This window comes from Schistocerca nitens, chromosome 5, assembly GCF_023898315.1.
Source record: "Schistocerca nitens isolate TAMUIC-IGC-003100 chromosome 5, iqSchNite1.1, whole genome shotgun sequence".
In the NCBI taxonomy this organism is placed as follows: Eukaryota; Metazoa; Arthropoda; class Insecta; order Orthoptera; family Acrididae; genus Schistocerca; species Schistocerca nitens.
Genome location: NC_064618.1, coordinates 280,575,208 through 280,589,974, shown reverse-complemented (window position 1 = coordinate 280,589,974; position 14,767 = coordinate 280,575,208). Strand labels below are relative to the sequence as shown.

General features: G+C 40.5%; 1 protein-coding gene across 3 annotated transcripts in view; it reads left to right on the top strand.

Annotated features, from left to right (window-relative positions):
* Positions 1-14,767, top strand: part of LOC126259405 (guanine nucleotide-binding protein subunit beta-5) — a 179,679-nt gene that overhangs the window by 53,631 nt on the left and 111,281 nt on the right. For all 3 annotated transcript variants that reach the window (XM_049956181.1, XM_049956180.1, XM_049956179.1), the window contains one exon: positions 12,577-12,705. In XM_049956181.1, coding sequence (XP_049812138.1) covers positions 12,582-12,705 — 124 coding nt within the window. In that variant the 5' untranslated portion in view covers positions 12,577-12,581. The remainder of the gene's footprint in view (positions 1-12,576; positions 12,706-14,767) is intronic.

Genomic DNA, 14,767 nt, shown 5'->3' with positions numbered 1-14,767 from the left:
ATCATCATCATCATCATCTACAAATTTCATATAGTTTGTATTTCTGAATCACGGTATGGAGCAATTAGCAACTTTTAAAATTTGAAGTTATACAACAATGAATGGCTTTCTGCAGTAAGTTGTGACTGCCAGATGAATTAACACTTTCCAAAATCAATGAGGCAGGCAACAGTGAGATTCACTATGTCATCAAGAGATGAGATGAAGCTAAGATTAGCCAGAAATGATACCCAATGTAGCAAGGTATTTTATTGAAAAATAAAGCCCATGTTTTCAGAATGGCTGGACTGTGGGTCATCCGGTTATCAATCCTCTGATTACCAAATTCAAAAGGCCAGTATCATCTACATCTACATACATACTCCGCAATCCACCATACGGTGCGTGGCGGAGGGTACCTCGTACCACAACTCCCAAACAGAACGAGGGAAAAATGGCTATATGCCTCTGTACGAGCCCTAATCTCTCGTATCTTATCTTTGTGGTCTTTCCGTGAAATGTAAGTTGGCGGCAGTAAGATTGTACTGCAGTCAGCCTGCTTCTTTCGAATTGTTGTAGCATATGATGCAAGCATAGGGTATGAGGGATTTTTAAAGTGCCTTTGTCAGGACTCACCCTGAGTGAGTGGTCTAAAGCATAGACTGTTAATTTGCAGACCTGGGTTGGATTCCTGTAGATGCCAACAATTTTTTGTCTTTTTATTTTATTCCTTGCAGTATTAATTTATGAGTTGTTGCTGTTGTGGTCTTCACTCTGAAGACTAGTTTGATGCAGCTCTCCATGCTACTCTATCCTGTGCGAATAATTCCGAATAACTACTGTAACCTACGTCTTTCTGAATCTGGTTACTGTATTCACCTCTTGGTCTCCCTCTACAACACCCACCCCCCACCCCCCTCCACCCCCACCACCACCACAACACACACACACACACACACACACACACACACACTCCCCTCTAATACTAAACTTGTGATCCCCTGATGTCTCAAAATGTCCCCTATGAACCGATCCTATCTTTTGCTTAAGTTGTGCCACAAATTTCTTGTCTTCCCACTTCTATTCAGTATTCAAACTGACTGATCTTCAGTATTCTCCTACAGCACCACATTTCAAAACTATACATTATTGACTTTAAATACAGGATGCCTCAGGAAAGGTGCCCAGGAGGGGTCTGCAGGTTGTGGGACACATCTGCTGGCTGTTGCCGATGTGTCTGCCGGTAGTCAGTATGCATTGTTCCTGGACACCAATACTTTTCATGTGCTCCCTACACAGTGCGACTGAATGTATAGGTGTTTTGATTTTTTTGTGATGTTTAATCTCTTCAAATATTGTTGCTAGAAATCACTGTTGTAACTGCACTGAGTCTGGGCTTTTCCTGCTCATATGTCGCTGGGCCTGGTCCCCAGACAGAAAAACTGTGTGCGTGTCTTCCATACTTTGTGATTGAGTGTTGGGATGTTTTGTTTTGAGTTTCCTGTTGAGTTTCCATTCGGTATGGTATACACAAAGGATCAACGGGTATTTCTTGTGTTGAACTATGCAGAATCAGAATTGTATCCGGAACGTTACATTGAATTCAAACAAAAATTACCCATTATACATGTTCCCAATGATTTGATGAAACACAGATTAGCGAAAAAATTTTAAAAGACTGGATGTGTGTTACACAAACGAAGGCCTAGAGAACCTAGTGTTTTAACCAAAAATAAATTAGTTGAGATCGGGAAGGCCTTGGAAAGAAGTCCGAGAAAATCCTTGCACTTTTTGGCACTTCAGAATGGTAGGTCAAGAGCATCTGCTCAGAGAACTGTGCACAAACTGAAATTGAAACCATAGAAAAGAACGGTAGTCCATCGGCTGAGGAATTTGGTTACTGTTGCTCGACGCCGTTATTGCAACTGGCTGTTACAGTCTGTACACGATGGGGAAGCTGATCCTGAGATCTTTTTCTGACAGCATGGCTGCATTTGTCAGGGTACATAAATTCTCAGAACAATCTATGTTGGAGCTCCGAAAATCCACATGAATTACATCAACAACCTCTGCATGATGCGAAAACAGGAGTGTGGTGTGCAGTTAGTGCAAGTCGAATTACTGGACCAATCTTTTCCCATGAAACAATACAATCTGACAGGTGTCTGACTGCCCTCCCCCCCCCCCCCCTCCCTCGAGAACTAAAATGTAACGGAAAGATGTATGGTTATTTCATGCAGGTCAATGGAAGATCACGCCTCACCAATACTTTTATAATAGCAGTACAAAGTGTTTTTGATGATGATGGTTTACTGCCCTCTTCATTCTCCGGATCTAACTTCATGTGATTTTTATCTTTGGGGAATTTTAAAAGACATGGTGTATGCAACCAATCTCCACATTCTCAAAGAGTTGGAAGATGGGGTTCGACTAGTATTTTCCCAGATTTTGGCAGCCAAAATTCGTCGAGTGTTTGTTAATGTGTTCAGGAGATGTCAGACTGTTCTTACCCAGAGGGACATTTTGAGCACCTGCTGTACATTAGGTTAATCAAGTGGCAATATTCTTTATGCTTAACCAAGGGGAAGTACGCGCGCATCTGACTACAGACAGATTGGTGCCGGAGAATCGGGCACGGCAGCGGTGGCAGCAGCCAGAGGCCTTGCTGCATGACACGCAGACATCTTTTTGTGAGGCACAGTCTATATATAAACAGTTCAGTTTATGTACATAAAATTAATATATTCAACTCAGTTATGATTACTGCCATTGTAAGTGAAAGCCACCACATTGTAGCACATTCGTATAATTTTGCATGAGCTGCCACTTGTGTAATCTACCGTTAATTTGAAGCTGTCCCCTAGATCGGTGTCTGGTAATACAGCTGCACTGAGGACTGCCTGGAGCAGGCTGTGGATAGCAGTGAAGACATTGTAAGCCTTCCAGAAGTTTTCATACTACTACTGCAGTTGAGACTCGGCAATGTTTGACATCTCATGACTGTTCACTCACTTTCAGGTTTGATACTAACAAGGGAACCTCCCCATCGCACCCCCCTCAGATTTAGTTATAAGTTGGCACAGTGGATAGGCCTTGAAAAACTGAACACAGATCCATCAAGAAAATAGGAAGAAGTTGTGTGGAACTATGAAAAAAATAAGCAAAATATACAATCTGAGTATCCATGTGCAAGATAGGCAACATCAAGGAGAGCGTGAGCCTAGAAGCTCCGTGGTCAGCGTGAGCACCTGCAGAACGAGAGGTCCTTGGTTCAAGTCTTCCCTCGAGTGATAATTTTAATTTCTTTATTTTCGCAAAGTTATCATCTGTCCGTTCGTTCATTGACGTCTCTGTTCACTGTAGTAAGTTTAGTGTCTGTGGTTTTGCGACCGCACCGCAAAATGGTGCGATTAGTAGACAAAAGGACGTGCCTCTCCAATGGGAACCGAAAACATTTGATTGCAAGGTCATAGGTCAACCGATTCCTCCATAGGAAAACACGTCTGATATATTCTATATGACACTGGTGACAGATAATAATTGTCTGAAAATAAAAATTAAATTCTTCGCTCAAGGGCAGACTTGAATCCAGGACCTTTCATTCCACAGCTGCTCACGCTAACCACGGGACCACGGCATTCCTGATCTCGCACTCTCTTTGATGTTGCCTATCTTCCACATGGACTACTCAGTTTGTTTATTTTCCTTATTTTTTTCATAGTTACACACAACTTCTTCCTGTTTTCTCGATAGATCTGTGTTCAGTTTTTCAAGGCCTATCCACTGTGCCAACTTATAACTAAATCTGAGGGGGTTGCAATGGGGAGGTTCCCTTGTAAGTAATCCTGCTAATATTCATTTATGTACTGATGAAGTAATCTCAATAGTCATAGCATTTATCAGAGATTGAGATAATAAATTTAATTTCGTATTTCAGTTGCGAACTTTCTACATTAATTGCTAGCAGAGCGATGACAGAGAGCTAAACGAAACAGCATCATGTTTTCTCCGTGGTGCTGTAATAGTCTTGTGATCTAAGGCAAAGGTAGTTGTTGGTTCAGACCTAGTTGAAGTACTGATAAGCATCACTTCGTTTCTCTCTCTCTCTCTCTCTCTCTCTCTCTCTCTCTCTCACACACACACACACACACACACACACACACTGAGATTACCCAGAACAGAATTATGTAACAAAATAAGAAAATCTTTGCTTTAAAACCAACTATCACCAGCCTAATTTTATTTTGAACTGTGTACATTCTTCTGTAATGTAGTGAATTTCAATCATTATTAATGTGTTATTGTTACTATTATTATTGTTATTGTCATTATTAGTATTATTGTTGTTGTTGTTGTTGTTGTTGTTGTTCATTCACTCATGAGAGCTTTCCTGTCACCGTTCAGTATTGATCCGCATGATCGGTGCATCTGGAAGAATGAAATGTTGGTTGTTCTGCTGTGCGGAATACACAATGTCAGAAAGTGCTGGGAAGAACACTGCACAAAATCCAAACACACCACACCTCCCCTCTTATTGCCAGTATAAAATGAGCATTTCACTATATAGCTGTTCCTAGCACATCTAAGAATTTGCAACATTGTCACAAATATTTGACAACTCTACCATAGTGCACTTTTTCTGCATGTGGTCCTGAATCATTCCACTAAATTCACTTTGAATTGTCTTTCTGTTTCTATGACTTACGCTATATAATCATGTAAGATGAGACATTGAGACAGCAAATTTAACTTACGGACTCCAGGAATGATGCACTTCACATAAGTAATAGCCGTTCTTATCTTTAACATTGCATTATGAGGCTCAGTGAGCAATATTGTGATGAGAGAGACATACTCCCAGCAGCGTGTCATTACTTCAGTTCTTCCACACATATCTTTCGGTGCAATGGTGGTGTGAGTTCTCAGTTCTAATCAAGGTACAAAACAGTGCACTTTAGGTTATTATTGACCGTTTTATTGGGTTGGTGCAGAAGTTCGTAGCATTTTTTTATAAGGTACAGATAACTGAGATGTTGGTCACTTTTGTTATCAATAATATGTTCTCCTTCACTATTTACAACAACCTTCCAACATTGGTATAGATTTTTTATTTGTGACTGTAGAAATCACTTGGTTTTGAGGCGAAGAACTCACCGAGCTTTGTTCGGAGCACATTTGCATTTGGAAAGGAGTTCCTTGAAGGTTGTTTGATAGAGAAAGGAAAAGGTGAAGATCTGAGGGCGCAAGATAAAGTGTATAAGGTGGGTGCAGAATGGATTTTGAAACCCAACTTCTGTATAGTGTGTTTTGTCAGTCTAGCAGATTGCAGACGGGCATTATTGTGGAGTAGTATCACTTCGTGCAGTCTTCCTGTCTGCAAGACATCTCAGTTGTTGACAGTAAATGTCAGCAGTGATAGTTAGACCTCGGGGAAGGAGTTCATAGTACACCACACCATCCTTGTTCCACTAGATATGTAACATTACCTTTTGTGGATATGTGCAGGTCTTTGTAATGGAGTTGCTGCTTTGTATGGGCTAAGCCATTCCTTTCTTTTCCTTATATTAGCATAAAGACACCATTTCTCATTGCCACTAATGATACAGGATTGGAATGGTCAGTGTTGTTCATGAGCCAGTTGATAACGAGCAAGCACAGATGTACATATGACCATCTACTGATCTTTGTGATTTTGGCTTAGAGCCTGTGGTACCCATTTACCTGATTTTTGAATCTTCCTGACTGCATGCAAATGTTACACAATGGGGGAATGATCACAATTCATCACATTTGCCAGTTTTCAAGTACACTGACATGGGTCATTGTGGATTAATGTGTTTAAAACGATCTTCAGCAAACCCTGAAGGTCTTGGTGAATGTGGAGAGTCGCTAATGTCAAAATGGTCCTACTTAAAATGTGAAATCCATTTTCTTGCTGTGCTCTGTCAAATGGCATTATCCCCCTGCATATAATGAATGTTTCTGGTTGCCTCCACTGCTGTCGCCCCTCTATTGAACGTAAACCGTGGTACTGACTGTCCAGGCATGGTGGAACTACAGACGACACGAATCGTGTACCTCCTTTCTGGTGAAATGACTGGAACTGATTGGCTGTCGGACCCCCTCTGTCTAATAGGTGCTGCTCATGCTTGGTGGTTTACATCTTTGGGTGGGTTTAGTGACATCTCTGACAGTCAAAGGGACTGTTTCCATGATACAATATCCACAGTCAACGTTTATCTTCAGGAGATCTTGGAACCGGGGTGATGCAAAACTTTTTTTGATTTGTATATGTCAGAAAAGTTCAGATTTCTCCACTTGGCACTCCATTTTCTAGTGTCCACAACTCCACTCACTATCTCCAAATGAGAAAATGGTAACATGTAAACTCAAATAGCAACTGTGAACTAAAAAAAAATAATCGATAAATAAATCCGTAGCAACTAGGAACATGCAAAAGAAAAATGCTGTAAACTTATGCAGCAACATAATATCGAATCCAGCTGCAAATTGCTACAAGCAATTTTTTAACAAAATTTGGAAAAAAAAGCTTACACATTAAGTCGTCTCACAACGTCAACTCAGTAAGCTGTGTTAATTGTCATAGAGGTCTGCTTTGTGAATATCAAGCTTCTGCACTATACAGAAGTCATTGAAGAACTTCAACTCGACTGTCAACCATTTGAATTTTATTTTTTTATTTTTTTTTTATTTTATTTATTTATTTATTTTTTATTTTTTTGTCACATAGAACCTGTATGTCTCGGCAATAGTTTTGAAGTGAATATAGGAAACAAAAGAAAAATTTGAAGTAGGAATTAAAACTCCAGGGAGAAGAAATAAAAACTTTGAGGTTTGCCGATGACATAGTAATTCTGTCGGAGACAGAAAAGGACTTGGAAGAGCAGTTGAACGGAATGGACAGTATCTTGAAAAGAGGATATAAGATGAACATCAACAAAAGCAAAATGCAGATAATGGCATTTAGTTGAATTAAATCAGGTGACACTGAGGGAATTATATTAGGAAATGAGACACTTAAAGCAATATATGAGTTTTGCTAATTGGGAAGCAAAATAACTGACAATGCTTGAAGGAGGGAGGATATAAAATGTAGACTGGCAATGGCAAGAAAATGTTTCTGAAGCAGATATATTTATTAATATTATGTATAGACGTAAGTGTCAGGAAGGCCTTTCTGAAAGTATAAGCAGTTCGGATAGTACTAACAATTCAGATAGTAAAAGAATCAAAATCTTTGAAATGTGGTGCTAAAAAAGAATATTTGGAGACTAGATGGCTGCATTGAATAATTAATAAGCACCTGAAAAATTCGCTGTTTGCAATAATGCAAATTCTGTGCTAAATTGTGAAAACATAAAATTACATAAGAGATGCTATTTAATAGCAAATTATACCCAGATCAACTACTTTACTAGACATAGTTTGACTTAGCTTTAGTTTCTGCATATAAATATTGAAAATTTAACAAAGTTTTTGTTACTGGTACTGCAAACCATCTGGTGGAGTCCAGTTTGGAAAGATAATATGCATAAGAATGTGTTTGCAAAATAAATAGTGCATGCATGCAGAGACTTATCTATACACTTGATGCTCTGTTGCCTTCCAATTGTGTGCAGTTGAATGTTCTGCGTAAAGTACAAGCCATATAATATGACAAAGTACATGGGCATCTTAGAACAAAGAAATGCTTGCTTTTCTCTGTTAGACAAAGTCCAAAAGCTGGTATAGTGTGGACACATTTAACGTGGCCATTTTGTGCAGCGGATGTTTTAAACTATAGTTGCCTTAAGTACTGTTAGAGGTTGGGTCTGAACTAACTCGTATACGACACGGCCATCAGGAAGCAATTGCGCTATAACCATTACTGAATGCTATGTGTTATGCATTGCTCATTGTTTTGTTTTCTTACTTTGTATTGAGTGAAGAGACTAATCCTGTATCATGTAGCTTGATTACGACCCTCACAAGCCAGAAGGAATCAGTGATCCCTGTAACCATGTGTCAGTTCTGTTTTCGCAGAACAAGGTTGTAGGCTGGCAGCCCTGCAAAAGGGAGGCAGGGCTGCTTTCGCCACACCACTCCTCTCTTTTGCTAATGGTTATAGTTTGTTTATATTGGCATCCAACTGTCAGTATATGGTGTATACACACTGCACTATAGTGACCGGAAAACGAAACCTGACAACGTATTTCGACCATACTGAAATTATTTGCCTAACGTGCGAATAGTTATTTTTGTTTCTATGTCTATGGTAAATATGCCTTGTCGGTTCTATCTGTAGTGTTATCAAGCGTGGTCCACACAGCTATTAATGCCCATGAAAGTTTGAAATTGATATTCTGCTTATTTTGTATGTATTGAATTGGGTAGGAAAAGAAGAATAATGTAAAGAAACACCTTAAAGAAGCACTATGCTCACCGGTGGAGATATGCAGCTGTTTCTCATCAGAAACAATCATTTGTTGAAAGCATAAGTAGAACCAAAGAATAAAACGAGCAAAGACAATTTGGGAAAAGAAAGTGATTTTTTTGTAAAGACAAACATTCCACACACAAAGCTCGCAAATCATACTTTTTTTAAAAAGTCAGTTTCAAAGCACTAAGGCTTCATTTTCATGGACATAGCATGACAGTCTTTTAAATTTGTACATCTGACCATTTACAAACAAAGAAATAGATTTGAGTGTTGCCAAAAATAGATACAGCATTTCCTTGTCCCTACTAATAAGGAAGTACTGAATTGAAATGAGGGGGAAAATAGAAATTTGTAGCACAGCTTGACTAAAAGAGGTTAGGTTAGGTTAGGTTAGGTTGGTAGGACTCATCATAAGGCAGCAAGAAATATTCAGTTTGGTAGTGGAGGGAATTGTGGAGGATAAGACTTGTAGAGGGAGACCTAGGCATAAATATAGTGAGAAGATTCAAATGCATTTCGTTTGTGAGAGTTATGCAAACATGATGAGACTTGTACAGAATAGACCAGTTTGGAGAACTGCATCAGTCTTTGGACTGAAGACAAACCCAGTCAGAGGCACATAGTATGAAATAATTATTAGTATTTCACTTGAACGTATTATGAAAACATTGTTATCTCTCAAAGTAAGGATTTATTCCTTTTTTGCTAACTAATGCACTCAGTATTTTCCTTCCTCTTCTTTAGTTTTTTGAGTGATTCATTAAAGTAGAACAATGTATTAAGTCTTCTATACCATAATCTATGGAAGGCAGAAAAGTAGGTAACGTCTGATAACAGACTTGAGATTTCCCATTGTATCATAGCAAGTAGAAGAGTGTGTGCCGACTCTCCTAGTTAACCAGCTCTGTGGCGCGGCGTCAGTTGCCAAGCTTGTGACCCAAGGATAACATCTTATTGTGGCAGTCGCAACACATGAACATGGTTCACGGACAGTATCTTATGTAATGAATTGAAAAATTTGTGGGTTTCATTAACATACCTCAGTGAACATCAAATGCCCGCTAGTTTAGATTAGTTTCCCGGCAGACTTCAACATTTTTTTAGGTTTTGTTGACTCATTACTATGTAATCTTGTAGCATATTTTCCACTCAAGGATGTTGTGTTGTTGGCTACTGAGTTACTAGACAATGCAGAGCTAATCTTAACTTTCTTTCATTGACATGTCATCAGATCCAACTGAAATCAAGTTAATTTGTGACAAGTTTTCAGTTTCATGAATTCAGGGCAATTATCCTGGTGATCAGTTCATTGATAAAAGTTATGAGTGACACACTCGGCATTAAGAAATACAATTATAAAATCACAAAAATTATTTCTTTCACATTTTATTACATGAGTGTTGTCTGAAAATGTCCATATTCTTCTGATTTCGTCAATTGGATTCAATAGAGAACATGTTGCTTTTTATGCCACCGATTCGTAGATACCACCAGACCTTTTTATTTGGTTGACTGTCATCAGAAGTGGATGCAATAATTCTTGTTCTGGCTTGCTCGAGCTGGATAATCACTTGAATCAGTATCTGCAACATGACATCACCAGAAGCTACATTGTGACTTGCATACACTGTGGAAGTTGAATCGTGATATGGAGCAGAAGAGCATGATTTGGAAGTTTACTCTTACAGTTTTCTGGAGTATATTTCCCTAAATTAACAGAATCATCAAGTTTCAGCTAAGTGTAACTGAATTGCAGGTTTTCTTGGAACTTATTTTTGTGAAAAATCAGCACACCTATGTGTTTATTTTCATCTTGTAATAATTCCCAATTGCTTGCACAGAATGTGTATTAATTACATATGTCTATTTAATACCATTTAATAAGATTCTGAGTCAAAAACACAATTATCATATTGTAGTCTTCTATTACACTGATGAGCCCAAACATTATGACCACCTGCTTATTAGCTTGTTTGTCCATCTTCGGAATGAAATACATCACTGATTCTGTGTATCAGAGTTCCAACACTTTGTTGGTAGGTTTGTGTAGGTATGTGGCATTAGATGTATGTGCACAGGTCATTTAATTTGTGTAAATAACAGACTGCTGATATGCACACGATTTGATGACACTCGATGTGACCCAGATGGGTTCCATAGGATTTACATCAGGAGAATTTGGTGACTACACTATAATGCTCCTCAAACTACTGTTGCACGGATCTGGTTCTGAGACATGGAAAGTTACACTGCTGAAAGATGACACTGCCATTGGGAAAGAAATCAAGTATAAAGGGAAGCAGGTGGTTCGCAGCAGTCAGCATGTCTTAGATTACTACCACGTTCCCATGCAAGTGCAGGAGAATGTCTCCCATAGCGTAATACTGCTCCCACCAGTCTGTCTCTGTGGCGCACTCCACATTTCGAGCTGCTGTTCACCTCAGTGACAGTGTTTGTGGAGACGACCATCAACCTAGTGTAGAAAGAATGTGATTCACCCAAATGTCTGACACATTTCCATTGATCGACATTCAAATCCTGATGATCCTGTGCCCACTGCAATCATAATTGACAGTGTCATTGGGTCATCGTGTGAACATGTAGGGGTGGCCTGCTGAGATGCTCCATGTTCAACAATGTACAATGTATGATGAACGGTGTGATCTCAATCAGTTGAGTGTGCACTAGCATTGTGCTCTTTTGGGAGAAATGCCACAGATCACCATCTATCCTACTTTACAGAGCAGACAAGCCTCTGAACCCCATATTCTGTGAAGAGTCATAGACTTCAAACCATTTAGCACCTAGTGGAAGTTTCACTGTCCTACATCTTTCCGTAGATACTCACAGCAGTACAGTAGCACATGAACTTTCTGTCAGCTTCACCGTTTTTGAGATAATCGTTCACAGGCTCTGCATAATAATGAAGTTCCCTTTGTCAGAGTCACTTATTTCAATGGATTTCCCCATTTGCATCCCCCTTTTTTGCTAATGTGATATTGTGTCCATGTCTGCCCCACTTACGTACTTTTGTTATGGTGTGACGTGCCCGTAACACTAACAGGCAGCATCCAGTGTTGCAGTGGGCAGTGGTCATAATGTTTTGGCTTATCAGTGTATTTATCAGTTACCATTTCCTTCATATTGTGTCAACTATGATTCTTACTGAGTTTAGGATGATATAGATTTTAGAAGTTCTCATTGAGTTGTCTTACTCCCTTAATCTGCGGGCTGCTTTCACAGTAGGTTTATTTTGGCATTCTCAGTTTATTACCTAATCACTCAATTTCCAGTTTCTTACACTTCTGTGTTCTTTTTACTGGAACTACTACTGCATTTGGCATTGATTAATTCTGGATATTTTCATCAATTGAAGAAACAGCGGCACATACCACAACTTTTTCTGGTTTACAGTATTCTGGACTACAACTTTTCTTTGTGAGTGTTTTACTTCCATTTTCTTTTGTGTAATATTTGAAATAGATGTTACGGTCAAAGGAAATAATGGGGGAAACAGATCCAGCTTTTAGAGACAGTCTTTTTGTCCTCTAATTTCACCTTGTGTGGTGCCAACAATAAAATTTTATAAAGAAACATGAGCCACACACTAGCCGATTTTGAGTCAGGTCTCTGTATTTTGGAGGAACTGCTCTCAGTGATTTTAAAAATTATTCTCCATTTTTTTAGATATCTGAAACATATTTGCCTTTACTTTCTCTTTAACCTGATCTGTTTGCTGGGACTAACATGTGAACTTTTTTCCCTCCTCTTCTCATTTAAGTGACTAAAAGCCCGAACACCACTTTATAACAGCAGACTGCAACTCTTCAGCATTTCCCACACAACACCATAAACAAACCAATAAAATACACAATCCTATACAGCAATGAACTGTGTCAAGTCTCGAATGACAGTGCTGCTCGTAGTTCGCTGGCGTGCCACCCATCATATGCTAGCTTGCTAACACGTGGGGAGTCAGCATACTTTCTCTTCTACTCACATTTATTGTATTGTACAGTGATGGTGTGTGTGTGTGTGTGTGTGTGTGTGTGTGTGTGTGTGTGTGTCTCACAGTCGTGTACCTACTTGTTCTCTCAAGTAAGTTACCCATTTCCAGAAACTTTCGACAAATAATAAGTCTTTTGTTTTCTTTTCAGGAAAAATGGCTTCTGATGCAGACTTAAAAGTCAGCAGTCCAGTAGAAACTATAGAGTCTTTAACGAAAGAGGCAGAAGCACTGAAAGCAAAGCTTGAAGAAGAAAGACAGAAGCTGAATGACGTAGCATGTAAAATCTTACATTTCAAATAGTATTAATTTTTGTAAATGAAAAATTTCTTAACACACAAGTAAATAATGATAAAAATGATTTCTGATGGAAAAGATCCGTATGTAAGTTCCCCATTATTACCTGCACATTACCACATCACTACTCTGAAAATATCCAACTGCTGTCACCAAGTCTAATCATTCTGACTAAAATGATCTTACAGAATTCACCCCACTGATCAGTCTGGTATTGTTGCACAGTACAGCCTTTTTATTTGCAAGTACTCCATTGTATTTCTAATTTTAACGATTGCAATATGAGTATATTTACAATTCATGAAAAGCACTTCTGATAATTATCCAACTAGATTGAAGTTGCATACTATTACTTCCAGTATTTTGAGTATCCCAAATTCAACACCCAGACACTTATAATTGTGCATTTTTGTATATTGCAGTAAAGAATTTTGAATTTTTTGTATGTTGCAGTAAAGTCAGTTGAATAATGCAGAACCTCATACATCAGAAACATTAGGAAAAGTGGAATCGTAAGCTACACAGAGAAAAACGGACTTGAAAGTGGGAATCATATCTCGAAATGCATTTTGCAAAATGTAAATAAATGAAAATCGTGACTAGTACCAGAAAAGTTATTTATAAACATGCCCATTCACAGCCTTTGGTTTTGACAAACGATTTCCAGTGATCCAGTCAGATGTACACTCCTGGAAATTGAAATAAGAACACCGTGAATTCATTGTCCCAGGAAGGGGAAACTTTATTGACACATTCCTGGGGTCAGATACATCACATGATCACACTGACAGAACCACAGGCACATAGACACAGGCAACAGAGCATGCACAATGTCGGCACTAGTACAGTGTATATCCACCTTTCGCAGCAATGCAGGCTGCTATTCTCCCATGGAGACGATCGTAGAGATGCTGGATGTAGTCCTGTGGAACGGCTTGCCATGCCATTTCCACCTGGCGCCTCAGTTGGACCAGCGTTCGTGCTGGACGTGCAGACCGCGTGAGACGACGCTTCATCCAGTCCCAAACATGCTCAATGGGGGACAGATCCGGAGATCTTGCTGGCCAGGGTAGTTGACTTACACCTTCTAGAGCACGTTGGGTGGCACGGGATACATGCGGACGTGCATTGTCCTGTTGGATCAGCAAGTTCCCTTGCCGGTCTAGGAATGGTAGAACGATGGGTTCGATGACGGTTTGGATGTACCGTGCACTATTCAGTGTCCCCTCGACGATCACCAGTGGTGTACGGCCAGTGTAGGAGATCGCTCCCCACACCATGATGCCGGGTGTTGGCCCTGTGTGCCTCGGTCGTATGCAGTCCTGATTGTGGCGCTCACCTGCACGGCGCCAAACACGCATACGACCATCATTGGCACCAAGGCAGAAGCGACTCTCATCGCTGAAGACGACACGTCTCCATTCGTCCCTCCATTCACGCCTGTCGCAACACCACTGGAGGCGGGCTGCACGATGTTGGGGCGTGAGCGGAAGACGGCCTAACGGTGTGCGGGACCGTAGCCCAGCTGCATGGAGACGGTTGCGAATGGTCCTCGCCGATACCCCAAGAGCAACAGTGTCCCTAATTTGCTGGGAAGTGGCGGTGCGGTCCCCTACGGCACTGCGTAGGATCCTACGGTCTTGGCGTGCATCCGTGCGTCGCTGCGGTCCGGTCCCAGGTCGACGGGCACGTGCACCTTCTGCCGACCACTGGCGACAACATCGATGTACTGTGGAGACCTCACGCCCCACGTGTTGAGCAATTCGGCGGTACGTCCACCCGGCCTCCCGCATGCCCACTATACGCCCTCGCTCAAAGTCCGTCAACTGCACATACGGTTCACGTCCACGCTGTCGCGGCATGCTACCAGTGTTAAAGACTGCGATGGAGCTCCGTATGCCACGGCAAACTGGCTGACACTGACGGCGGCGGTGCACAAATGCTGCGCAGCTAGCGCCATTCGACGGCCAACACCGCGGTTCCTGGTGTGTCCGCTGTGCCGTGCGTGTGATCATTGCTTGTACAGCCCTCTCGCAGTGTCCGGA